The sequence below is a fragment of the Pan paniscus genome, chromosome 14 (assembly GCF_029289425.2).
Source record: "Pan paniscus chromosome 14, NHGRI_mPanPan1-v2.0_pri, whole genome shotgun sequence".
NCBI lineage: Eukaryota > Metazoa > Chordata > Mammalia > Primates > Hominidae > Pan > Pan paniscus.
The window spans coordinates 31,967,370-31,994,864 of NC_073263.2; the positions used below are offsets into that span (position 1 = coordinate 31,967,370).

Here is a 27,495-nt window from a genome sequence, read left to right on the forward strand (position 1 = left end):
TGTTGAGTTTCTTGGCATTTAGGTAATTAAATTTTTTTATTGTTGAACCAAAGAAAGATCCAATGACAAATCCATATAAATGTGATACCATTTACAATTTTTAATAACCATAAAAGCACCATTATATAAGACACTTAAAATAATTTTTCACAGAACATTAGAAAGAAGCTGTTGGCCAAGAAGAAATAGAGCATACGTCCTCTGTGGTCTTGTCTATCATGATCTCACATTAAATCTGATTCCAACCTGTTGGAAATTAATTTGGAGTCATAAAGTCAGCATCAGTATAAGAAGACATTCCAGAGTTGTGAGGACTTGATTGTCTTAATGCCACATAAAACATCAACTGCTCATTTTGTAATGAGCATGGCTTTTATATATCCCTGTATGACCTATATCCTGGGGTGCCTAATTTCTTGCACTCCCAAACATTTGAGCTGCCGACTAATTACACATGTTAATAGGCATAATTTTAGAAGTCGTTTATTCCTTTTAAAAGTTAGTGTTTTATGAAGGCAGGCTTATTTTATTTACACTATTAGCACAACAGCCAAAAGTTATTCAGGTTTAATCCTGCTGAATAAAGTAGTAAAAACACAAGGTGTGACTTTAAATAATGACACTGATTTCCCTCAGTAGCTCCTATAGCTATTAAGGATTTGACAGCATTTTTAACAATGATACATCATTAAAATAAAGAAATAACTTCCCAAAGTGTCTACTTTGAAGGACAATGTTCCCTTAGATGTATGCTTTCTGGCATATTAACATTAAAGGAAAATCAGTATCATAAGAGTCGCACATCTCACATTTTTAGATACATAGATTATCAAAATAGCAATGGCACTAAAACTTTTCCTGCCCCCCCCACCACTTCTCTCCACCTTCCCAACTTTACCGATGGAGATGAATTTCCTGAAAAAATAAATAGATCACTTCAGAGCAAATGGTACTGAAGCTTATATATAATATAAACACTTTATTTCATCTATGAACCTATGTAAATATATTCTTGGGTGTGTTCTCAAGTTTTGGTTTCAAATTCTTACCCTAGAGAAAGAGACTGTTTACTCAAATCTGCAGAATTCCCAGCATCAGACCATGCATATAGAAGCACTTTAACAAATTTTGGTGAAGATAGTGAATATAATGACTTTGCTCAGAAACTTTTGAGTTCAGCTATTTACACTGGAATTGGAGATCTGACTAAAATGCAACAAAAAATAACAAAAATTGAAGTAGAAACTGACTTAGGAAAATTCTGCATGGCTGTAAGATAGGCCTCTAATATCCATGGTGACAACCGCCCCTTCTGTGATAGGAGCTCTCATTTGTAAATCCACCGTGGGCCCTCCGGTTTGGAAACTCTGTGTAGGAATTCCAGTATCTGGCATTGTTGGAAGGCAATGCATTATTCCTGTCCTGGTTTCTGTTCATTCTGCTTGGTTTTTCTGCATGAAGCACACTGTGAAAAGTAACATCGTGTTCATACCGTTCTTTCATTCGGTGGATTTTTTCTCTTGAGACACCATGAATGTTTCTTCTACATGGAAAAAAAATGCATTTAGTTAAGGCAGGATACCACAATGAGTTACTTATATTTTACAAGTCCTCTAGTATTGCAGATATTGCAGTCCCTGTTCTCAGGACTTAGCTCTGGCAAAAGCATAACATCTTGTTCAGCAGTTCTCTTTCAGCCTCCACTCATGTTTTTCATGCTGCCCTGCACACCCCCAAACCACCCTGAGGCTAGCAAGGAGCTAAAGCTTCAGAAATGCTTTGTTTCTGGTCCTCTCAATTACGTGCTTCAAGACATAAAAGAACACCATGAGATTTTTTAAAAATCGTACATTTGCCTGTTAATGTCATGCATATATCTATCTACTTATGTTAATCAGTCCCTGAGATATATTTCTAGGAGATACTTATTAAAACAATCTTAAATTCTAGTGGGCAGAAGAATCAACTGGGGATATAGTTAGAAATATAATTACCAGAGATTCCAACTACTGAATGGGGTCCATGAACTCGGATTTTAATAGCCACCTGAGGCAATTCTGATGGAGTAGTCCACAGATCCACTTTGAAGACACTATCTGCCTATTACCATAAGAGGAACCAGCCTTACTCCTAAGAAGTAAATTCTTATCTCACTGGCTATTTTAAGTCAATGACATCAAATAATACAGATAGAGAATATCCGAACCCATGCATTCAATCAACAAGTTAGTATTATTTGAACATTTATTGCTTTATAAATTAGAAGCAGCATCTAGATCATAAATGAATCGCAGACTGCTCAACATCTAAAGATCTTTAGCCTAAATGCAAAAACACCACTGACATGTGCAGTCCCATGCAGATAAAGTGCTTTTAAATGTTCCTTGATGAAGAAGCATTTTAGCAGAATGTTAAATGCATCCTTTTAAAGGACCAAGTCCAAGCCAAGATTTAGCATTTAGCATTATATTAGAAAACTGACCCAAAACTAAAGTCTTCACATTAATAATTCCAAAGTTATCAATTTCCAAGAATTACCATTTCTGGCCTGAAAACTACCATGTCCATTTCCAGCCTGAAAAGATTCTTTTGTTCGGTCTGAAATACCTGAAAATAGCAGGATACATAATGAGGAACTAGAAAAACAAAGAAGTACCTTGCTAACTCTTGAACGTTGAATTTCCAGCGAGTGTCAGGTTCTCGGAATATAACTTCATAGTTATTTTCAAGTGCCTGATTTTTCAAAAGTACATAAAACATTGAAGACATAGTATGTATGTTTGGGAATGTTTATGCTGCCATTTAACATTTACTACAAATCTTTTCAGAATTCCTTTTGTTTTACCAGTAATCCAATGCCTTAATTTATCACAATAAATGCAGTTGTTTCATTCCCATACTTAGCCACTCTCATAATTCTCCATGATAAATTTTGCTCAATTTTATCTAGTATGTAGGAAATTTGTAAAGGTTCTTTGTTTTGGACATCTTTAAAAATAGATGACTGAGCTAGTTTAAAACGTCCTGAACACCGGTATGAATGAACTCAGTGATGTCTCAAAGTCACTTATGGGATTTTTGTAGATTTACTTGTCAGATGCCTTGTCCTATTCCTCATGCCTTCCTTTAGAAAGTGGGAGTACCATAGGAACATAACTGGTGAAATAAAAGTGATAGTCACATCATCTTCCTTCCAAAAGTAGCTCTCCCCATTATGCAATACAATTTGGGTCAATGCTCTGGGCCCCATTTCCTTGAGTTTAGAAAACTATTATAATTTCCTTATAAACATCCAAATATTCTTTGCATTCATAAATTGACTACTACCTTATCTCAAACTGAATTTTCTATTATCACTATAATTTATTGTGTTTATAAAACATAGAGTGGAAAGAGCTAAGCAAAAAGGTTTCCTTTTCATTCTTGAGATGGGCACTTCTCAACTGGGAAGGATTTAAATAACACAACCGGAAACCTCTCATTTCTAAGTCGAATTAATAGCTGAGGATGGCCGAAAAAGATTACACGTATCCAGAAGATAAAAAGTAAAATGAGGCCGGGCGCGGTGGCTCACACCTGTAATCCCAGCACTTTGGGAGGCTGAGGCGGGTGAATCACTTCAGCTCAGGAGTTCGAGACCAGCCTGGCCACCACGGCAAATCCCCGTCTCTACTAAAAATACAAATACTAGCCAGGCGTGGTGGCACGCGCCTGTAATCCCAGCTGCTGGGGTGGCTGACACACGAGAATTGCTTGAATCTGGGAGGCAGAGGCTGCAGTGAGCTAAGATCGTGCCACTGCACTCCAGCCTGGGAGACAGAGCGAGACTCTGTCTCAAAACAAAACAAAAACAAAAGTAAAATGACTTCCCTTAGGCTACTTGTCAGTTAGTCCTTAAGTCTTGGTTGTAAGTGATGGCCTTCATTCAATTGACTCTTCACGTGCCTGTTCATTTCTCGCCCAAGTAGACTAGACATGAACTGAAGTAACCACAAGTTTGGGGCTCATTCTTCCTTACATTCACCAAAGCCCCACAATCTGGGCATAAGTGGAACTGATGAAGATCATTAGAGAAAAGCACACCTGTAAGTATGCCAGTTAGCCCCAGATGTAAAAAGAAGTCTAAAATCGTGAGCCCAGTATGGACCTATTCACTTCACAATTAACCAGGTAGGGATTCTGCATGATGCGAGGAGGATACTCCACTATCTGCTTCCTGCCCCATTTTTTTTTTTTTTTTTTTTTTTTTTTTTTTTTGAGACAGAGTCTCGCTCTTTCACCCAGGCTGGAGTGCAGTGGCACGATCTCAGCTCACTGCAAGCTCCACCTCCCGGGTTCACGCCATTCTCCTGCCTCAGACTCCCCAGTAGCTGGGACTACAGGCGCCCGCCACCACGCCCGGCTAATTTTTGTATTTTTTTTTTTTTTTTAGTAGAGACGGGGTTTCACCGTGTTAGTCAGGATGGTCTCGATCTCCTGACCTCGTGATCCACCCGCCTCGGCCTCCCAAAGTGCTGGGATTACAGGCATGAGCCACCGCACCCGGCCTTCCTGCCCCATTTTTATGGTTCTGGATCCTTCCTCCTTTCTAGACCCAATAGGGAATGAAAACATTATCACAAGAGATGGAATATGTATGAAAAAAGACCAAATAGACTTCACAATTAAAGGATAATGTGCACACTGTTACAGGCATCGTACTGTTCTTTGCTATTCTGACAATGGAGAGCTGAGTTGTTTTTATTTATATTTGCATTCTACCATCTCAATAAGGTTACAGTGTTAATCCTAAATCTGTTTTTATTTTTTAATTTAATTTATTTTTTTTTGAGACGGAATTTCACTCTTGTCACCCAGGCTGGAGTGCAGTGGTGCGATCTCAGGTCACTGCAACCTCCGCCTCCCAGGTTCAAGCGATTCTCCTGCCTCAGCCTCCCAAGTAGCTGGGATTACAGGCGCCCGCCACCACGCCCCAGCTATTTTTGTATTTTTAGTAGAGATGGGGTTTCACCATGGTGGCCAGGCTGGTCTCGAACTCCTGGACTCAAGTGATCTGCCCGCCTCGGCCCCCCAAAGTGCTGGGATTACAGGCGTGAGCCACCACGCCTGGCCCTAAATCTGTTTTTAGACTAAAATATTCTGTTGCCCTGGAACTCCCAGGGAGCAACAGCACACAGTGTGGAAATTCCCGGCTCACCAGAGGCAGAACTGTCCTGTTGTGACCTGTAGCTCCACTAGGAGCGCCATCTAATTCAGTATTAGTATTGATCTGAACATTTCGGTGGGTGCTTCTCTGTATGCCTTGCCGTAGGAAAGTAATTAAGACAGAAAAGTTATCAAGGATTCACACCAAGGACCACTTGCCAAGGACTATTTTTAAATTGTATCCTCAAGTGAGATTAGCATCTCAGCAAACTTCAGCCATTGAACAGCAGAGAAACACTAAAATAAAACCTCATTACCTTCTCCCTGGGAGAACCACTGTTAGCAAATATGAAATCATGGAACATCAGAAAAAGAGGAAAGAACAGATGCTTCAACTTTCTCACAAAATGTCCATAACTGAAAATTCAGAATGATACTTCTTCCTACCATGACTGCATAGGGCTTCATTTCCCAGGCGTGGAGGTTGGTATTATCAATAATAATGGGGGATATGCCATTCCTCATTGCTTTTCTTGCTGAAACACAATGTTACATAACAGTGAACAACATGCAACAATCAGAGGGAAGGGTGAGCGTAATCTCTATTCGTCATTTTTATTACAGGATGCCCTCATCTCCTCATCACACAACTTCAGAGCCCACTATCAATAATTTTCTTTCTCTGGAATCTAAGGAGGTTATGCTCTGGTGTTCTGTTTTGGGGGAAAAATTGGCAGAACTTTCGGTTAAACTCCTTCCATAAAATGTATTCATTCTGCAGCAGCTACAATCTATGTGCACATCAGGGTTTCCCAGGAGTTTGGGAAGGAATTTGTCACCTCTTTTTTGGTTCCATTCATGAGCTTCCTCCAGGAAGTCAGGATTGAACTCATAGGCACCATCTTCCCTGAAGAAAAAATCATCCGTGCTGAAAATCAGGGCCCTGGGAAAGTCATGCTGCAATTGTCTGGAAAGTGGAGAAATGAGAGAGAGAGATGTCTTAAATATATGTATAGTCTCAGTAGAAATAATTTCCTTCCATCTCTAACATTTAGCAGTTTATAATTCTGAGACCACCAGGTTTGGAGTTGTTAAAATGCAGTTTCAAAAGAGAGATGTTTATTACGTCTAGAAGGCATCACTCCTTAGCAGGAGATGGGAGAGGGCTGAGAGGCAGCAGTGTGTGTTGCCAGTCCTTGAAACTAAGAGACACAGTCACTGCCGCAGCCTTCTACAGCGGCAAGAACTGACTCAAGAAGAAACTGAAGCTAAGTCTCAGGCCCGGTGACTGTCTTTCCTCCTGGGCACCAATCCCGGTGCCCATTCCTCTCCGAGGCACCAGTGCCCCTGCCCAAGACCTGCCCATGGGTGCCAGACCCCCACGCTGCAGCCCTTCCCTCGGCCCCCTAAACTCTGAGCTGGCCCATTTCCTTGGAGCTTTGTTCTCTGTAAGGACCCATCTGAGAAACTAGTTCTAGTGAGAAATGTGGGGAAGTGATGCACGTGCTCTACTTTATCAGGTAACATATTTATGTTTTAATGATGACCCGAGCCAAATGGGAGAAAAGCACAACAGGAGAAGGAAAGCGACAGAGCCACTGTCCCCTACCTTCCTACCCTCCACCACTCTAAGTAGGAAATATCACAGCAAAAAGAAACACCACCATGGAGCTCCCCTTTAAAGCAAAACCAAAACAAAATGAATACGCTTATTCAGTTCTGCACAAAAGAACTTCAAAGAGAAGATGTTTCCACTTGAATCCTTGCTCGTACTATCTTTTGGCAGAAGGTGGATGTCATGCTCCGGAAGAACTGGAGACGTGTCTGAGCTTCCTTTCCGCATCTGTAAAAACTGAGGACAAACAAACCCAGCCAACAAACAGAAAATATGGTCACATGGCCATGCTCAGAATAAGAAGATATTTAAAAATCGGAGGAAAAAAGGATGGAGAATGACAAGGGCAGGAAATGTAAAGAGAAAGCAAAGCTATTCAATGTCTTTTTTGTTGTTGGTCTTCTCCATGGAGCAGAAAGATCTTTAATCCAGGAAGAACAGAACAAACATGAGGCCTTGGGGCCACAGATGAGTAAGCACTTCAGGTGCCCCCACAGGCTTGGGAGCTTTTGTTTTCTCAACTGTAAAACACAGATAATTATCCCTACCTATTAAACAGAGCTTCTAATCAGACTGAAATGAGGCCAGTATGAGAAAACATTTTGTACCCAGTAAGGCACTTTACAAAAGTAAAATGGTGTTATAATAACAATGAGGCCAAATTGACCAACCCAGACTGTTTCTACGCCACAGTAATAAACACATCGGAGCGCGCATGTCAAGTAGTCCTTGAGATACTGCGGTGAATTAAGAGGGAGATGAAAGACAAAACTAAAGTAAAATGCTTCCATTTTCAAAAACGAGTGAATATACATTCCAGAAATGGTAACTAAATATCTGTCAAAATTCTTCAGAAGCTTGATAGCATTTAAAAATAAGGCAGCATAGATCACTGAAATTCCAAACCAAATGCATTTTCTTTTTTAATGAACTAAACAGTGGCAAACCAGGAAATTCAGTGGACATACTATGTTTGTTTAAACAGGAATCTGACAGTCTCCCTTGGTAGCTTTGCGGGGAAATGCGGGCCAGTAGATAATACACTTTAATACCGAAAGAATATTAGTTAATTATCCAACCCATTAAACATTTATTGAGCACTTAATATGTGCCAAATGCCAGGTGAAGCGTTAAGGTACAGAAAGAAAGTAGTTGCTTTCAAGGAATTCATGGCCCAGCCAAAGGAGTCAGACCTGGCACAGCCAGCGCAGCGCACAGAGGAAAAACTGGCCCAGCAAAGCGCTGAGAGAAAGGGTCAGGAGCCGGGGAAAGTGATGCAAAGGAGGGATGCAAGTTTGTCTTGGTCCCTGAGGGATGAGAAAACTGTTGCCTCTTGGGGGAGGGGCTGAGCACACGGGCAGGAAAGAGAGGAGGAGGCGAGTGCTGGAGGGCTTGTTAGGGGAGAAGGGGCTGTAGGGAAAAGCAGAAAGACTCTAAGGGTTAAAAGAGGCAAATCATCTTTGAAACACTGTTTTCAATTCTGACTGCCACACAATTTAAAGAGAAATTTGGCCAGCTTGAACGTGTCCAGAGAAGAGTGATCAAATAAATGCAAGGTCCAGAAACCATGTCAGAGGAGCAAAGATCATCGGAGACGTGCGGAGTGTTTCAGGCAGAACAGAAAATAAAAGGGATAAGGTGGATAGTTCTCAGACGCTGGGAAGTCTATTGTGTGGGCGCGGGAATGAACTTCTTTTGTGTTGGCAATTTGGGCTGGGCTCAGGTGGGCCGATCTGCGGGCCTTGCCCGGGGTCCCTGCGGCAGCTGCATCACCTGACAACGTGGGGCTGGGCAGTGCCCTAAGCAGGGTCCTTCACACGTCTGGTGGTGCTGGCTCTCACTCCGCAGGGCCTGTCATCCTTCTGAAAGAGCCTCACCCAGGTCTCTTCACAGACCGCGGTATTTAAAGAGAACAAGACAAGAAGCTGCTCGCCAGCGCTCCAGCACATTCTTTTGGTCAAAGCGAGTCACTTTGCTGGCCCACATTGAAGGGCGAGGAAAGTAGACTTCTTAATGGAAGGAAGAGCAAAGAAAATGTGGCCACTTTAAATCTAGTACAGATAAAGCCAGTGACACGAAGGAAGGGATAAGTATAAAGAAGACTTGATGAACCAGTGCTCATAGTTTCCGTATGAATGTCTGTTATTCGACTTTAAAGATACGCACATCGAAAGTCCAAACCTTAACCTCTGATGCAAACAATTATACAGACAGGACAAAAATCTAAGGGTAGCACTGATGCATTTTCAGGTATGTATATTTTATATTTGTGAACACTGTACAGTTTTAAAGTTATTTTCATCAATATTATTTAAATAATGAAAGTTGTGTCCGGAGATTAAATAATAGTGTATAATGTATTTCCCTTATCCTCTGTACACTAAGTTAAGCAACCATGGTAACTGAATCCAAGATTTATTTTTTCTTTCAGGTCCCAGATTTGATATCCCTTCTAAATCTGGTTTCATTTGTTCTCCTATTAAGTCTGCTACTTACAAGTTTTGTTTTGGTTTTTGAACATTTTCAGACTTGAATTTTTCTTTTCATATACATACCCTTATCTGCTCTTGTTTTCCTCTTTGTGGTTTATATTATTGATTGGAAGTTAATACTTTATAATATTTCCTTTAAAAAGACTTTAAGGCATGAGTATCCAATTCACTGTTTGTTTTGTTTTATTTGAATCCTATTTCCTTCTAGAAAACAAAAACAGCACATAACACTACTGCCCTTTTAATCACAAAATTTTACCTTAGAGTAAAAGCTAAATGGTTCAGGATCACTATGGGGCAAGAACACCATCCATCATTTCCTGAGACACATCTGACTGTGTGGCCTCCATACTCTTCCTAACAAACAGGCAGACAAAACTAAGGGTGTTTTTCACCTTTAAGGCTCTCAAGGATTTTTTTTTTTTTTTTTTTTTTTTGGCCTGTATGATCTTCCTGAATGACTTCAAAACTTGTTTTATCTCCACCTAAATGTTAAATTAGCACTAGCAGCCATAGTAGCATGTTGAATAGGCAGGACAATAAAAACTCTACTAGCTAAATAAAGAACTGATTAAATAGACAATCTTGAGATTCTCAAACTTAAGTGGAAGCAATAAATACCATTCCATCAGCTTCAGAAGTGATGAGGGTTAAGCCCCAGTTCTATCTTTATGGTGGTCAGGAGCCTCATGCATTAGGGAAATTGAGAGAATGAAAATAAAAGGGAAAAAATAGAAAGATAATTAATTCCATATAACCTTCACCTCCCACAACCCCCACTCAAATTCATTTAAAATCACTATTATAAGAGAAACTCAGGGGCTAATCGTGATTTCACAACTTATTCTTTTGTGTAATTCTTTATTTAATAATAGAAAACCATAGAGATATATTTAGATATCTCTTCAGCCAGTCAGTCACTCACTGAGAAAGTCAGACATTGCATGTAATTTTAACTTGACGCCCAGTTTTTTACTAGGGAAATTTTCAAGCATGCAAAAGTGGATGGAATAATATACTCAATCCTCATATACACATGACCAGTTATCAACATATGGCCAGTCTTCTCTCATGTCCTTCCTATTTCATTGCATCAGTCACTCCATCAGTGTTTAGTCTCCCTGCTTGTCTCATCAGTGTTTTCCTCCAGTTGGTGTGCGTGCATCAGGGACCAAACAAGATCCCCACATTGTATTTGGTTGCCATGTCCCTTAAGTCTCATTTATCCTATAGTTTGCCCTCTCCTTTTTATTTCCACCTGAACTTCTCCCGCCACAACCTTTTAATTAGAAAATATACAAACCTATGGAAATGAGTTGAAAAACAGTATATTGAACACTGCTTACCCTTCATCTATGGTCACCAGATGTTCACATTTTGCCTTAGTTTATGTCTCTCCTATGTATATTTTTGGAGAACAATATGAAAGTAAATTGCAGGCCGGGCGCAGTGGCTCACGTTTGTAATCCCAGCACTTTGGGAGGCCAAGACAGGCGGATCACTTGAGGTCAGGAGTTTGAGACCAGCCTGGCCAACATGGCGAAATCCCGTCTCTACTAAAAATAACAAACATTAGCCAGACTGGTGGCGCACACCTTTAATCCCAGCTACTCGGGAGGCTGAGGCATGAGAATCACTTGAACCCAGGAGACAGAAATTGCAGTGAGCCAAGACCATGCCACTACACTCCAGCTCCAGCCTGGGTGACAGAGCGAAACTCTGTCTCAACTGTCTCAAAAAAAAAAAAAAAAAAAAAGATAAACCCCATACATCGCGATACTTTATTCCTAAATTCCTTATCAAGTATCTCTTAAGAATAAGAACAATTCCCTGCATAACCACAATACCATTATTGCATCTAAAAAATTAAGGCAGAGTGCCCTAAGCAAGGTCCTTCACACGTCTGGTGGGGCTGGCTCTCACTCCGCAGGGCCTATCATCCTGAAAGAGCCTGAAAGAGTGATTAATTCATAAGAGCTAATGTTAGGTTTTTATTTTATTTTTATGCATTTATGTACTTATGTGTTTATTTAGAGATGGAGTCCCACTCTGTCGCCCAGGCTGGAGTGCAGTGACACGATCTCGGCTCACTGCAACCTCCACCTCCCGGGTTCAATCAGTTCTCTTGCCTCAGCCTCCCGAGAAGCTGGGATTATAGGCGCCCACCACCATGCCCAGCTAATTTTTTTGTATTTTTAGTAGAGATGGGGTTTTGCCACGTTGGTCAGGCTGGTCTCCAATTCCTGACCTCAGGTGATCCACCTGCCTCGGCCTCCCAAAATGCTGGGATTACAGGCATGAACCACCGCTCCTGGCCTAATGTTAGGTTTTTACATTTAAATTTTTAAAAATTCCCCAATGGTCTCAAGAATATTTTTCATAAGCTTCAAGTACTGCACTTGGTTATTATGTCTGGTTAACGTCTTTGAATCTAGAACTGTCCTCATGCTGTTTTGGTTTCTCTAGTTGGTATGAGAATGTTCTGCATTCTGGGTTTGTGTGGTTGTTTCCTAGTGATTAAACCCAGATTAAATGTTTTTTAAAAGCAAAGTACAGAGGTGATGTTTGTGTACTTCTGATTGCACATAATGACAGTCTGTCCCACCATGCTAAGTTCAATGCTAAGTTCGATCACTTGGCTAAAGGGTGGTGTTAGCCAGACCTCTCCACTGGAAAGGTATCTTGCTTCCTTTGTAATATTAACTAATACGGGGGACAAAACTGTGAGCCCATGTACCGATCCAATTCTCCAACATTTCCCTCAGCAATCTTTACATCTATTTCTCTGATCACAAAACAAAAAAAGTGCAAAAAAGGAGTGAGGTCCCTATATTCCCCCATCTACAAATAATTATTAACATTTTGGTCTTCTTTCCAGGACTGGAAATATATATATAATTTCTTTTCATTTTATCTTTTGTTACATGAAGAGGAACATCATGTAGAGTAGACCAAGTTTGCACCAAGCTTTTTTTTTTTTTTTTTTTTTTTTTTGAGACAGAGTCTCACTCTGTCACCCAGGCTGGAGTGCAGTGGCGCAATCTCAGCTCACTCCAGCCTCCAGCTCCCGGGTTCAAGCGATTCTCCTGCCTCAGCCTCCTGAGTAGTTGGGATTACAGGCATGTGCCACCAGGCCCAGCTAATTTTTGTATTTTTAGTAGCAACGAGGTTTCACCATGTTGGCCAGGCTGGTCTCGAACTCCAGACCTCAGGTGATCCACCCGCCTAGGCCTCTCAAAGTGCTGGGATTACAGGCGTGAGCCACTGTGCCCAGCCTAACCAAGCTTTTTTTCATAGCAAATTATTTCCCACCTTATAAAATATTCTTCTATGACATGATTTTTAATGATATGGCATACTTATTCCTATGGATGTGCCATAACATAATGCTTAACTAATAATTTAATGCTTAACCAATGGTCTATGGTTAGGCATTTAGTTTGTCCCTACGTCTTTAATTATCAGCAATATTAGTTTGTGTGTGTGTGCTGATCATTTAGAGATATTCTTTGGTGAACTGCACTTTCACGTCCTTTGGTGAATAAAGCCTCCTTATTAGGAGGTTTATCTTTCTTATTGAATGTCAATTTTTTATTATGTACAGCAATTGCTTTTTAATTTTGTTTGTAATAATCTCTAAAAGTCTAAATTTTAGCTGGGTGCAGTGGCTTTCTTTTCTTTTCTTCTTGTTTGTGATTCCTCTCATGGTTGGCTAAGATTGGTTGTTCCAATAAATTCTATTATTTTTTTAAAAGAGTACTAAGCAGTGAACAAAGAGCTTGGCATATATTCTGTCCCTTTAACCTTTATAACAATTTTATGAAGTAAATCGTTTACTTTTACTTGGTTTACAAATAAAGAAACTAGGGCTTCAAGAGCTTAAAAACTGGCTTGGGTTTCTACCGTTTGCATGTGGGGCTGCCAGAACCTTTACCTCAGGTCTATTCAGTCAGGGCACATGGGTATTACAGACTTTGTGAGCTCTTGCAGATCTGAGAAAGCCTTTCTGTTGTCTTCGTATGAAAGACAACAGGCTAGATGAGAATTACTGAACTACAATCTTTTTCCCACAGGCATTAATATTTTAAATTTAGGTTTCAGTTCAAAGTGGGTTCACATGCATTGAACAGAAACCCCAGTTAGTGGATTTCTAACAGTGGTGGCTTCAATAAAATTAAAATGTCTACATCTTGTGTGTAAAAAGACAGAGGTAGAATCCAGAGCTGGTGTCACAACTCCATGATCAACATGGACCCAGGAGTCTAGCATCTTTTTTAGCAAGAGGCTCCCATTCTTCAGAGGGCCTCCTAGTGGCCACTGCAGGGCCAGGCTGCACCTCCATGTTCCACACAGCCAAAGAGGCAAGGGGGCCTTGAAAACTAGTTTTATAGTTGGGCACACTGCCACACCCAACAAAGTGTGCTTGCTAAAGAAGAAAGGGTAGTTAACTAACAGCTTTTGCAACAGTCTTTCCAGGATATATCTAGATATTTAATTTATTTTTTTAATCACTTCTGAGCCTTCAAGTCAAATATGTTCTATGATATCTTTATTTGTTGCTTTGGTTGTATTTACTCTGGTTATTTTTGGCTATATTTATTTTCACATTTGTCTTCTACATTATTGTTTGATTTTCTGCATTGTGACTCTGCTTATCTCTAATATACTTTAAAATTCTAACACTTACTTTAGATTATTTTATATATCATTTAACTCCTTTTTAATTTTCTGCTTCTTAACCAACTTCCTTCGTATTTCAGACTCCTAATCAGGAGTTTTTCTTTAATCTTTTATATCATAGAGAGGAATTTTTTAGAAAAAATGTAAATATAGAGAAAGACAAAAGAAATAATAACACACCTGCATACACACCACCTAAAGCTCATAATCATGAACATTTTCTCATACTTGTTTTGTTGGCTTAAAATTCAACCAACCCCCACTTTAACTCTGGCACTCCCAGAAACCTTCACCGTGCTTCTCTCTCCCCTTTTCAACAGCACTTATCACCGCCTAAATTAACATACGGTTTCCTTAGAGGTTATATCCATTTCCCTACCTCTGGCACATAAGGTCCACAAGGGCAGGATCTTTGTTTTGTTCACTGATGATTCCCAAGTACCTAGAACACTGTGTGGAACATATAAACACTCAATAAATACTTGTTGAATTAAAAAATGAAGGAGCATTACATTTTTTAGATCTATTCATGTTGATATATAGACTTAGTCCATTTTCTTTAACTGCTACATAGTACTCCATTATCAGCAAAATAATAAATATAGCCAATGTTTATTAAGTGCTTATTGTGTGCTAACCACTATTCTAGAGGCTTTACATTTTTTACGTAATGCTCAAATAGACCTGGGAGATAAGCACTGCTATGAATCCCCAATCCCCGTGTTACAGACAAAGAAATTAGGGCCAACGAGTGGTACAACTGGATTAAAACCTAGGCTTCTGGCCCCAGAGCCGCACACTAAACTGCTGTGCTTGAGCGCTATAAAATAACCACATTTATTTATGTATTTTCTCTAGTGATACTTATTTGCAATTTTCCATATCATGAACAAATTTCAGTGAACTTCCTTATGCCTACCTCTTGTGTGTATGTGGACATTTCCTGGGGATATATACCTCCGGTGGCATACCTGTGAAATCCTTTGCTTATTTTTTGAGAGAACAGAGCAGAGCAGATGCTAAAATTGCCTTTTTTCCTTGAGAATTTTTTTTCTCTGATAGAATACATGTTCCATGAAGGCAGGGATTTTTGTCTCCTTTGTCCACTGCTCCATTCTGAGCATCTAGAAGAATGCCAGGCACATGGGAGATGCTCAGTAAATATCTGTGAATGTATTAATGGCTCTTGAATACGACGCTCTTTTAGCCTAATTATGCGAACTCTTTTTTTTTTTGTTCCCCACCCCACCCCCCTCCAGACGGAGTCTTGCTCTGTCACCCAGGCTGAAGTGCAATGGCATGATCTCGGCTCACTGCAATCTCTGTCTCCTGGGTTCAAGCAATTCTCCTGCCTCAGCCTCCCGAGTAGCTGGGATTACAGGCGCGTGCCACCACCCCGGCTAAGTTTTGTATTTTTAGCAGAGATGAGGTTTCCCCATCTCGGCCAGGCTGGTCTTGAACTCCTGACCTCATGATCCACCCGCCTTGGCCTCCCAAAGTACTGGGATTACAGGCTTGAGCCACCAGGCCCAGCTGGCAAACTTTTTTATAGAGTCCCAAGCTGTGTGAGAATTTCTATTTACTCATTTTTGTACAATGAGAATTTTACCCAAACCTTAGATTCAGTTCATCCTCAATATGGTTTGGCTGTGTCCCCACTCAAATCTCATCTTTAATTGTAGTTCCCATAATCCCCATGTGTCATGGGAGGGACCTAGTGGGAGGTAATTGAATCATGGCAATGGTTACCCTCATGCTGTTCTCGTGATAGTGGGTTCTCACAAGATCTGATGGTTTTATATGGGGCTTTTTCCCCTTTTGCTCAGCACTTCTCCTTGCTGTCACCGTGTGAGGATGTGTTTGCTTCCCCTTCCACCATGATTATAAGTTTCCTGAGGCCTCCCCAGCCATGCTGAACTGTGAGTCAATTAAACCTCTTTCCTTTATAAATTACCCAGTTTCGGGTATGTCTTTATTAGCAGTGTGAGAATGGCAAATTGGTACGACAGAGAATGGGGCACTGCTGTAAAGATACCCGAAGATGTGAAAGCAACTTTGGAACTGGGTAACAGGCAGAGACTGGAACTAATGGAAGGGCTCAGAAGACAGGAAAATGTGGGTAAGTTTGGAACTTCCTAGAGATTTGTTGAATGGCTTTGACCAAAATGCTGCTATGGACGATGAAGTCCAGGCTGAGGTGGTCTCGGAGATGAGGAACTTACTGGGAACTGGAGTACAGGTCACTCTTGCTATGCAAAGAGACTGGTGGCATTTTGCCCCTGCCCTAGAGATCCACATGTGGAACTTTGAACTTGAGAGAAACAATTTAGGGTATCTGGTTGAAGAAATTTCTAAGCAGCAAAGCATTCAAGAGGAAGCAGAGCACAAAAGTTTGGAAAATTTGCAGCCTGATGATGTGATAGAAAAGAAAGCCCCATTTTCAGGTGAGAAATTCAAGCCAGCTGCAGAAATTTGCCTAAGTAACGAGGAGCCAAATGTTAATCACCAAGACAATGGGGAAAATGTCTCCAGGGCATGGCAGAGGACTTCATGGCAGCCTCTCCCATCACAGGCCTGGAGACCTAGGAGGGAAAAATGGTTTCATGAGATGGGTCCTGGGCCCCCCTGCTGTGTGCAGCCTTGAAACTTTGTGCCCTGCTTCCCAGCAGCTCTGGCTGGCCATGGCTAAAAGGGGTCAATGTACAGCTCAGACCATTGCTTCAGGGGGTACAAGCCCCAAGCCTTGGCAGCTGCCACATGGTGTTGGGCCTGTGGGTGCACAGAAGTCAATAACTGAGGTTTGGGAACCTCCACTTAGATTTCAGAAGATGTATGGAAATGCCTGGATTTCCAGGCAGAGGTGTGCTGCAGGGGTGGTGCCCTCATGGAGAATCTCTGCTAGTGCAGTGCAGATGGGAAATGTGGGGTCAAAGCCCCCACACAGAGGCTCCACTGGGGCACTGCCTAGTGGAGCTGTAAGAAGAGGGCCACTGCCCACCAGACCCCAGAATGGTAGATCCACCGACAGCTTGCACCTTGTGCCTGGAAAAGCCGCAGACACTCAATGCCAGCTTGTGAAAGCAGCCAGGAGTGGAGCTGTACCTTGCAAAGCCACAGGGGTGGAGCTGCCCAAGGCCATGGGAGCCCACCTCTTGCATCAGCATGACCTGGATATGAGACATGGAGTCAAAGGAGATCATTTTGGAGCTTTAAGATTTGGCTACCCTGCTGGATTTTGGGCTTGCATGGGGCCTATAGCCTCTTTGTTTTGGCCAATTTCTTCCATTTGGAATAGGTGTATTTACCCAATGCCTGTACCCCCATTGTATCTAGGAAGTAACCAACTTGCTTTTGATTTTACAGGCTCATAAGCAGAAGGGACTTGCCTTGTCTCAGATGAGACTTTGGACTTGGACTTTTGAGTTAATACTGGAATGAGTTAAGACTTTGGGGGACTGTTAGGAAGACATGATTGTGTTTTGAAACGTGAGGACATGAGATTTTGGAGGAGCCAGGGGCAGTCCCCACCCAAATCTCATCTTGAATTATAGTTCCCATAATCCCCACATGTCATGGGAATTGCCTCCGATGGGAGGTAACTGAATCATGGGAGCAGTTACCCTCATGCTGTTCTCATGATAGTGAGTTCTCACAAGATCTGGCTTTTTTTTTTTTTTGAGACAGAGTCTTGCTCGATCGCCCAGGCTGGAGTGCAGTGGCACAATCTAAGCTCACTGCAACCTACATCTCTCGGGTTCAAGTGATTCTCCTGCCTCAGCCTCTTGACTAGCCAGGATTACGGGTGCTCGCCACCATGCTTGGCTAATTTTTTTTTTTTTTTTTTGTATTTTACAGATGGGGTTTCACTATGTTGGCTAGGCTGGTCTTGAACTCCTGACTTCAGGTGATCTGCCTGCCTTGGCCTCCCAAAGTGCTGGGATCACAGGCATAAGCCACTGCGCCCGGCTGATCTGATGGTTTCATAAGGCTTTTCCCCCTTTTGCTCAGCACTTCTCCTTCCTGCCGCCATGTGAAGAAGGACATGTTTGCTTCCCCTTCCACCACGATTGTAAGTTGTTTCCTGAGGCCTCCCCGGCCATGCTGAACTGTGAGTCAATTAAACCTCTTTCCTTTATAAATTATCCAGTTTTGGGTATGTCTTTATTAGTAGAATGAGAACAGACTAATACAACCCTTAAAGGAGACTGACGGAGAGGATTCTTCCTGGATCCCAGCACTTCCTCTGAATGCTACTGACATTCTTCTTGAGGACTTTAAACTGGGAGATAGAAAACAGATTCCATGGCTCAGCAGCTTGAGAGCAGGGAGGGAGCCAAGCTATAGATGACGTGGGCAGCCTCCCCTGAGGCCAGGTGTGGCCGAACCTGGGCAGTGCTGCCACCCACCCCACCAGGGCCAAGTCCTGTCCTTGGAGAGCCAAGCCTCAATCACTGCTAGCCTCAAGTGTCCCCAAGCCACAGTGGCTAGGGGGACTCAGGGAACAGTTCCCAGTCTGCCCTACTTCTCTTACCTTTACCCCTCATACCTCCAAAGTAGACCATGTTCATGAGGTCCAAAGCCAGACTCCCAGAGAGCCCTCATTCTCGTTTGTCAGTGTGGTCCCACAGACTCTATTGAGCAGAAATTCCTTTCAGTATCTTGCATGTGAACTTTTGTAGGCTCTCACAGCTGTGCAGGTTTCACCTGTGTTTGTGTTCTGTTGGTTCAGTCATGAGCAGAATTGGGGAAGGAATCAGGCACACCTACCTCAGTACTAATTTTTTTTGGCTGTCTTTTCCCAAAATGTCATAGATCAGTTACAGATAACAGAAGAGTAACTGTACAGGAAAACTGTCACTTTGGGCTGTCTGTGCTGCTTAAATGGGAAGGCGGCTGCATCTTTGATCCCAATTTTTAAATTTCTTCTTACTGTAACTATGAGGTAAAGGAGCCGGCACATCAAACATTTTCACCTGCAACAAATAGGAATCATTTTCTTATGCACCGAATTGAGAACTTTGGAATGAGTGGCTCTATTTTTTCTTTTTTTCACCCCTTGTCTGTTCTCCATATCCCATTCATTCTTTTTTATTTATTTTATTTTTTTTAGACCGAGTTTTGCTCTTGTTGCCCAGGCTGGAGTGCAATGGCAGTCTCGGCTCACTGCAACTTCCACCTCCCAGGTTCAAGTGATTCTCCTGCCTCAGCCTCCCAAGTAGCTGGGATTACAGGCACCTGCCACCATGCCCAGCTAATTTTTTGCATTTTTAGTAGAGACGGGGTTTCACCATGTTGGCCAGGATGGTCTCGAACTCCTGACCTCAGGTGATTCCACCCGCCTCAGCCTCCCAAAGTGCTGGGATTACAGGCATGAGCCACCATGCCCAGCCTCATTCTTTTACGTTTCTCTTTATGTGAATAATCTGCCCTTTGGTTTCATTCTTTACTCAAGAGCCATCCTGACATCCAAGCTTCCACATCTTAGGAGGCATCTCACGTTGCGTTTCATGAACTAATGCATTCATCAAATGTTGAATAAAGGCCTGTGATGTGCCTGGCCTTCTTTTAGGAGCTGGACAGAATAAAGTTCCTGATCTCATGGAATTTACATCATATCTCATGAAGCTTACGTTCTAGTAAAAGAAATAGATAATAAATAAATATACGTCAGTGGTACCAATGCCAAGAAGAAAAGCAAGCCAAGGTACAAGGCAACAAATGGTAGCATGAAAGTCCCTTTCAGGCCCTCTTTCTTCTTCAGCATATCCTTAAAACCTGTAGGGAAAGAGTGCTGGACAGTCCTGGCTATACAATCATACTTCAGCAGGACTCCCCAGTAATTGTGAAAGGGATGTAGGTATGTTTGTCCATGAACTTCCCTAGTAATATGAGGCCACTTGGTGTATTATGAAATCCCCTGAGTCTCTCAAATGTGTGACTCTCCAATCCTAAAATCCTCATCTATAAAATAAAAATGACTACATCCCAGGGTTATTGTGAAGATTCCATAAGCCAGTGTCCAAAAAGGGCCGGGCAGACAGTCAGCAGTAACCATGTGCTGGCTTTTCTTTCCCCATTTCTCCCTTCCCCTTTCCCAGACTCTTACCTTGATAAAAACAGCCTTCTCCCCAAGCCATACATATGATCTGCCTTATGAAGGAACCGTTGGAAGGCAGACTAATTTTTCTTTATTATAAAATTTCCTTAATCCCAGAGAGCCTCAGTATCTTCAGATAACTTGGCGTGACTAAAAAAAAAATTCTTATTGGGTTCATCCAGAGTCTGAGTGGCCTTAGGCGGGTGCTATTATGTAGGGGAAGGTTCATGAAACTGCCATGAAGGAACTAAGGCATTGACTTATAAATATCCTAACATGTGAGCAGATGAGAAAGAGACTTTAGACCTGCTTGGGAGTTGGAAGTTGACTACCACATCTCTCTCCAACACATCATAACCAGGATAAATATGGAAACGTATTTAAAAATCTAAATCTCATTTCCTCCCGTTGCCCTCAATGGTACGTTAATAAAGAAAATAAATTCCCTGGTGAGTAATATTTTTTATATTATGAGAAACATTAATATTGACAACAAAAAAAATGTAGCTTCCTTACCCTGACAGTTGAAATCCAGGTTAACTTAGCCCCCTTATAAGGCTCTTGTTTTTTCATTATACGACAGATCAAAACCAAACTCATTACCCTTTCACGAGATCACCCCCTTTCCGGCCTCTTCTTTTGGGGTACACAAAAAAAGCTCTCTGTTAGAAATAGGAGAACACATCCCTTTGACCCTGATCAAGATGTTTAGCTTCTCAGTGTCTTGGGCTCAGACCAGATGAACTCCAGGGGAGTTCCTATGCATCTCCTGAACTTTTCCTTTGAAAGTATTCTTCCCCTATTCTTCCTTCCTTCATCCATTTCTACTTCCTCTCGGGTCATAATCCACACCTGCAATATCGGATTGCCCCAGTTCAGCAGGGTCTTCTTCCATTGTTCCAACAGCTCCAGGAATGTGTTTGTGGTGAATCTCCTGTATAGCTGGGCAATCTTTCCTGATACAGCCTCTCCAATGAGCAAGAACAAGCACATACCACGCTGTATATTTGCACTCTTTGTTAAACAGATACAGCTTTTAAGTCCTCATTCATCCCAGCCTCCAGAGAGAGGGTAAGGACAAGGACTCTCGGTAGTGAGGAGAGGAGATTTAGGACCCACCTTAGGAAAATTGTGAAAAATACAAAAAGCTAGTAGTCATTTTCCAAGTAGACCTAGATGACTAAAGATTTGATATATCACCTGTCTGACCCTCCACTTTTATATTCACAGAGTTGGAATGCTGCAAACATTCTATTGTGAGCTTGCTTTTATTAATGAGAGCCCTGGCCTCATAAAGAAACACACCACAGTCCAGGCCTGCTGGCTAGGAGCACTGTGGAGCAGAGTATTCTTTGGGGTCCAACTACTCACTACTTAGCCAACTTAACTGGCCCCCTGTTCTCACTGTTTCTCACATTCCACTGCTTATCTGGTTGTAAAGTATACTTTTCTCCCCATCTCCGCCTTACCATTGCATCACATTAGAAAAGCATCCTTTCACTTCTGTGCAAGGTTCTATAATGAAAAGAAATAATGAAAAGGTACTTCTCATGATGGAAAATTCCATGTTATCCAGAGATATGAATAAGGAGAAAAGACAGCTGTCAGCGGGCATCCTTTGAGCCTAAATGAATCCATGTTACAAACCATTTGTGATGGTGCCAAAAGGAACCAGAACATTGCAAAGGATGCAACATGTACTACAGGGTGGTTCCCCTGACTTTGCTTTGATTGAAATGTAAAGATTCAAAAAAATTCTGGGGAACTGAAATAAGATTGACAACTTTTAATTTTTCAAATAAGACCATGAAAAAACAAAGAAAGGCTACCCTCTATTATGGCAATTTCATTTAAAAAGGATGTTTTAGTGGTATGCCCATACAAGGTAATATTTTATTGAGATTCAAAAATAGTAAAGTTCTGACACATGCTACAACATGGATGAACCTTGAAAACATTAAGCTACATGAAATTTAGCCAGACACAAAAGGACAAATACCATATGATCCACTTACATGAAGCATGTAAAGGAGGCAAATGCATAGAGACAGGAAGTAGCTGAGAGGTTACCCGGGGTCGGGGGAGTGGGGAATAGGGAGTTATTGCTTAATGGGCACAGAGTGTGTTTGGAGTGATAAGAAATTTTTGAAATAGATAGTGGTAATGGTTGTACAACATTGTGAGTGTAGTTCCACATAATACAATGCCAGTGGATTGTATATAAAAATGGTTTAAATGGTTAAAACCGGAAGGCATTTTAACACACACAGTGGAAAGCACAGAGGTTCACCCACGGATGCTTTCATTGAGGTAGCGGAAAGGACAGGTGCAGTTCCAGGTGAGTTTGTCAGCTGAGCTGTGAAAGAGAGAGTTCTGGCTCATCTGCTGAGAATGAAAGGGTCTTGGCATTAGAATCTTATTTCTTCTGACAACAGCTCTCTACTCCTTTGTTCAGCCTTTTGTTCTCCATGATCTGGTCCTGGGCTTACTTCACCAATACACTCACTACAATGAAGCCTTCACTTCAATCAAGCCCGGGAGCACACCCAGCTCTCTGCCACCTCCATCTCCTTAGTCGGGCTGTTGTTCCTTTTCCTTCGTTCAGCCACCTCCTTCCCATCTTCAAGGCCAGCTCAAGAACCGTCTCCATGTGGAGAAGATCCTTTCTCCCTAATTAGCCTTCATCCTCCTCACTGCCTCCCCAGCCTTCACCACCAACAGCATTTGAGATGCCACTCCCCACTGGCCCTTACCCACAGCAGTGGGCTGATTACGGCTTTCCATTGGTTAATCCCAGGCAGGCGCCTTCTCATATGCTTATTTGGCATATGCTTCCCTAAACAAGTGCTAAAGGTCTTATAAGTACTCAGTGGACACCCACCTCGGCCTCCCAAAGTGCTGGGATTACAGGCATGAGCCACCGCTCCACCCTCCAATTATTTCTTAGGATGAATTCCTGGAAGTAGAGCTTATAGGTCAGTGGTAAGAACCTATTTGTAATATGCTTTTTAAATGAAACACGGGTGATAAAGCAGATTTAGGGCACATGCTAATTTTTCAGTACTTTGATGTGCTCAAAAAATTTAATCAGTTAAAACTCCAACTTTTAAAAAATAAATTCAAATAATTTAAATAGATGTTTTTCCACATTCCATCCACTTCAAACTATGAAAACATGTAAAAAGCACAGAAATCTAACATTGATTTGGGAGACAAGACATATCCTAATTTCAAAAAAATTTTTATTAGTTCTTTAATCAAATGAGAAAAAAGGTTAAGCAGAAAAAGATGAACCCACATTTGTAAAAAGCGATTTCCTCCAAATTTTGAAGAAAAAAATTTTTATTCTAAGAAATACATATTCGTTATAGAAAATTTGGAAAATACAGAGAATAGAGAAAATGTGAATTTCCCAGAATCCAACAACACACAGATAACCTTACAGTTTTACTATTTTCTATATACATGTGTATTTTTAAGCAATTTGCTCTTTTCTTCTTCCCCACCCTACCTCCCAAAAAAGTGGGGAAGGCAGCTCCTGGTGGGCCACACCTGAGCCTGCCTCTCCACCATTCCATCCTCACCACCGGCCTCCCTTCCGCTGAGCTGTGGCCCGTTTCCTCGCTTACATCCCAGACTTTTCTATAAACACACAATCCACCCCATGGCATGCCAAGGCTGCTCTGCTCCCAGAACTGCCAATGCCCAGCGAAACGGGAGGACTCAAAGTCAACTGCCAAGCTACCTTCTTCACTCCAGAGCCAGGCTCCAGGGAACACTGAAGATTTATCTCAGCTGACCAACAACGGAGCAGTAACTAACACCTCTTAAAATGTATATAGCACTTTAAAGTTTAAAAAGTCCTCCCACACACATTTAATCTTCACAAAACCCTCAGAGGCAAACAGAACAGATATCCCCATTTAACAGAAAAGGAAACCGAGGCACAGAGGGGTTGGGTGAAAAGCAAAACTAGTGAATGGTAGAGCTTGGACGTGGAGCCATAAATTGACTCCAAGGTCAGAGCTCTTTAACATAGCCATTATTAGCAAACTATTTTTAATCTGACTACTGGAAATTAAGAGTCAGAAGGATCTTTAATAAATCCTATAATCTAGTAGCCTTTTAGTAGTCACATGTAAGGAACATAAGGCCCGGAAAAACTAGATGACTGACCAAAGTCGCCAGCTAGTAAGTGACGAAGTAGGTCTGAAGGCACAATCTTCAGACTCCCAGGCCAGTGCTCACTCCAGTCGTCCCTAGAGAGAGAGAGATGGTCTGTAATAGGTGATCTCTCATCCGGTGTCTTCTGCTTAGCCAAATGTCAATCAGGAATTAAAATCCTAAAAGTGTAGAATGTTAGAGCCAGAAAGGACCCTAAGGACCACTCAGGCAACGCCCTGGCTTCACAGATGAGGAATGTGAATCCAAGTCCCTGATGTTCCATTCTGTGTATCTTGCACCCATCATGTTACTTCGCTTCCCAACAGAGTCAGAAATTAAATCTGGCCAAAGACGTTTACTTCCTTCTTTGACACTCAGTGTCTCTTTGACACTCAGTATGAGGCAGGCCACAGATCAGCAAAGCGAAAGTGAAATTAAACAGGATTTGACATTCAGAAGATACTTGGTTGGTAACAGATTTACCCACCATGACTGTATCACAAAATAACCAACTGCTGAGTTCCAAGGAGGCTCCCCGACTCTGCCTCTGTCCTCCACCTCCCCTCCCCAGCGAGCCAGAGAGGGTCTATTGAAATGTGTCCCTGGTTTAGGAAAGGGTGCCCACGGTCCTTCAGAAGTCACATGTCCCTGCAATTTACGAAAATGTAGCAATATTCTGGCCAAAAGCTTCTACTCCGCGAGTCAACCAGGAGCACCTCCCCAGGCTGTCCCTCCTCCTAAGGTCACTATCTCGGCACCATCGAAATCCGCACGTGACTGTCCATCACCTTGATTCTTCGGCAGTTCCTTGGTCCCATGGCTAGCCTTATCTCTCCAGTGAGACGGGAAGCCCTTTGAGGGAAAGGGACCACTTCCTCTACTGAACAGCTACTACGTGCCAGACAATGTGCTTGGCAGGGTAAGACATGGCTCCTACCTTCAAGAAACTTACAGAAGGATAAGAAAAACCATGTGCAAAAAAGTAAGCACAGTCACGTAGGTATAAACAGGAAGCCAAGGAGCCCAGAAGAGGGGCATATACTGGCGGGGTGGGATAGCTGCCCGGTCTTAAAAGGCAAAAGAAGGCGGGAGGGCAAGCCAGGCAGGAAGGCCAGCGTCAAGGAGAGAAGCGGCTTGGTTTACAGGAGATAAAAACAGTTCGAAGTTGCTGGAACATCAAGCGCAAGGCAGGGAGCGGTGGGAGTTCAGGCTGGAGCTGTGGGGCCTAGCAAGGTGGCCACAGGCACAAGCCCGCGTAATTCCCAGCGGCTGGGTACCGGAGGGCCGCTTACGCAATTCGCAAGTGAACGAATTTGGGCGCCCATGGCGAGGCTCTGTCAATGACGGTCGGTGGTGGCGCCGCCAGCCCCCCCGCCCCCGTGCACCTGTGCGCCTTCGCAGCTGCCAAAGCAAACGCAGGCTCCCCGACTTCGCCAGATTTTCAAAGCGGGCTGCCAGCCCCGGGCCACTGCCACGGCCGCCCCGGGCCCCCGCCCCCGGACCCCTCGTTCATGCGCTCGGATTACAGCTCCTGTTGACGCACTGTAGCGGCCGCCTGCGCGCCAGCGGGGCCCGGCGGTTTTCTCTGCAGTCGCCACCGGGTTTTCCCGAAGAAGAGTCCCTCCCGACCTGGGGCTGGGGAGGCTGGGGGCGGTGAAGGCTGCTTCGGCCCGGCTGGCCCCAGGCGGGGCACGGCGGCGGGGAAGGGGCCGGGGCCGCTGGGGCTTGCGCGAGGCGCAGTACGGGAATCCGTCCCCCCCGGGACAGCGCGGCGGGAAACAAACAGGACGAGCTCCCTCCTCTCCGTGCCCGCGCCCCCAGGCGCCAGGGGTGGCAACGGCCTCAGGGGTCGAGGGAGGAGGCTCGGGCTCCCCGCGCTGCCAGGCTCAGGCTTGGGCTGGGGCTGGGGCCGGGGCCGCGGCAGGCACCCGCGGCGGGGGCGCAAGCGGCGCCCGGGAGCGGCTTGGGGCAGGGGCGCGCTCGGCCGGGGCGCTTGGTGGCCCCGGGCCCGTGCACCGGCGCCCAGACCGCTGTCATTACCTGGCCAGTGTAGTTTTCCCGGAGCCCGGGAGGCCTCGCAGGAGGTAGAGGTGTTTCCTAAAGCTGTGGCGGCGAGGAGGTGTCCCCCGCGGGGGCGGCCGGGGCGGCCGCTGCCGCTGCTGCTGCTGCTGGGGCTGGAGGCTCAGCCTCCCAAAAGATTGAAGGAAACTGTCCTCCATGGGCAGGAGGGCTGGCTGCGAGAGCCCCGGGTTCCCTTTACTGAAGTCACGGTCTTGGCCAAAGCTGTTGTTTTTGTGACTCTCCGGCCATGTGATGGATAGAGGGGCGGGCGCTGGGAGCCCAGCCCCTCCTTTCCACCCGCCGGAACCGTGCTGCGTGGGAGGGGGCGTCCCTACCTGGAAAGCTGGGGACGCTGGGAGACTCACAGCCCGGAAAACAAGGGTGACGCACCCACTCCCACCTCGACCCCAGCTCCGCCTCCTGGTGCCCTTTGCCCTGAGCAGTGGAGGGGAGGGGCCCCGTCTAGTAGGTCTCTGGGACACTTCCCCGGCCTGGAAGCCAGGCCTCCTGCCACAGCCCTCCCCAACCCCAGCCCCGACCTGCCTAGACCCTGAAAGTGAAATCATTTTAGCTAATGATTAATGAGCTGCCCGGCATTGTAAATGGCAACAGTAAAGGCCATTGTCTCCCCCGATTTGTGAGCACCAACATCTGGCTGGCGTCCCAAGGGCTACCACCACTCTCCCAGGGCTTGTATCTTTTCTTGTTTCATCTTTCTTTAGCAGCCTGCCAAAAATATTATTAGAACGCTTTGTTGCCGCTACATAACTTTAAATCTCTCCTTCCTCAGAAAAAGCACCCATAAAACTCAGATTGATTTATGAACAGTAGCATAAGGGCTACCGCCCAGGTACCTGCCCTGTTGCCGCCTGAGAAGTGGGGGCTTCTTGGAGAACTCTTTCAGATCCCCGGGGAAAGTGGCAGAGTCTACCGACACCATTTATAGAGAAGTATCCAGACAGAAGTTCTCAGTTCCAGGAACTAGGGAGTACCCATTGGTTGATCACCACAGTGACTCTCCAACAGTTCACCCTCAAGAGCGTGACAGAGTGATCCTGTTTTCTGAACCAAAATTCACCATGCCTGCCTGAAAGAAACAACATTCAAAATTGACACCATCCTGGGAAATGCAGAATATATGGTGGCTTTGGCTATAATAATTATTGTAAAGTAATAAATTCTATTTCTGGCAGCTAAGGTACTAAAATTGTGAAAAGAAACTATGAAAAAAGTGATTTCCT

The 27,495-nt window shown here is 43.5% G+C and overlaps 1 protein-coding gene and 1 non-coding gene across 18 annotated transcripts; both read right to left on the bottom strand.

Moving 5' to 3' along the window:
- Positions 1–76: 76 nt before the first annotated feature.
- On the bottom strand, positions 77–27,102 carry N4BP2L1 (NEDD4 binding protein 2 like 1). 17 transcript variants are annotated; one of them, XR_004665858.2, is made up of 7 exons: positions 26,234–27,102; positions 5,985–6,112; positions 5,593–5,681; positions 2,657–2,733; positions 1,995–2,100; positions 1,493–1,543; positions 77–246 (listed from the first exon to the last, which is right to left on the bottom strand). XR_004665858.2 is itself a non-coding variant. In XM_034936551.2 (7 exons), the coding sequence occupies exons 1-6, from the start codon at positions 26,818–26,820 to the stop codon at positions 1,500–1,502; spliced, it is 1,023 nt and encodes a 340-aa protein (XP_034792442.1). In that variant the 5' UTR covers positions 26,821–27,102; the 3' UTR covers positions 77–246; positions 1,493–1,499. The 17 variants fall into 17 exon arrangements, 16 of the variants coding, with proteins under 16 accessions (XP_034792442.1, XP_024781113.2, XP_024781112.2 ...); XM_034936551.2 differs by lacking the exon at positions 2,657–2,733 and adding an exon at positions 2,539–2,607; XM_024925345.4 differs by lacking the exons at positions 1,995–2,100; positions 2,657–2,733 and adding exons at positions 2,539–2,607; positions 14,312–14,382; positions 14,852–15,056 and having other exon boundaries at positions 77–1,543.
- Positions 18,719–18,845, bottom strand: LOC112436920 (small nucleolar RNA SNORA16B/SNORA16A family). The gene has a single exon (XR_003025588.1). It is a non-coding gene; the product is annotated as a small nucleolar RNA SNORA16B/SNORA16A family (small nucleolar RNA).
- Positions 27,103–27,495: the final 393 nt, after the last annotated feature.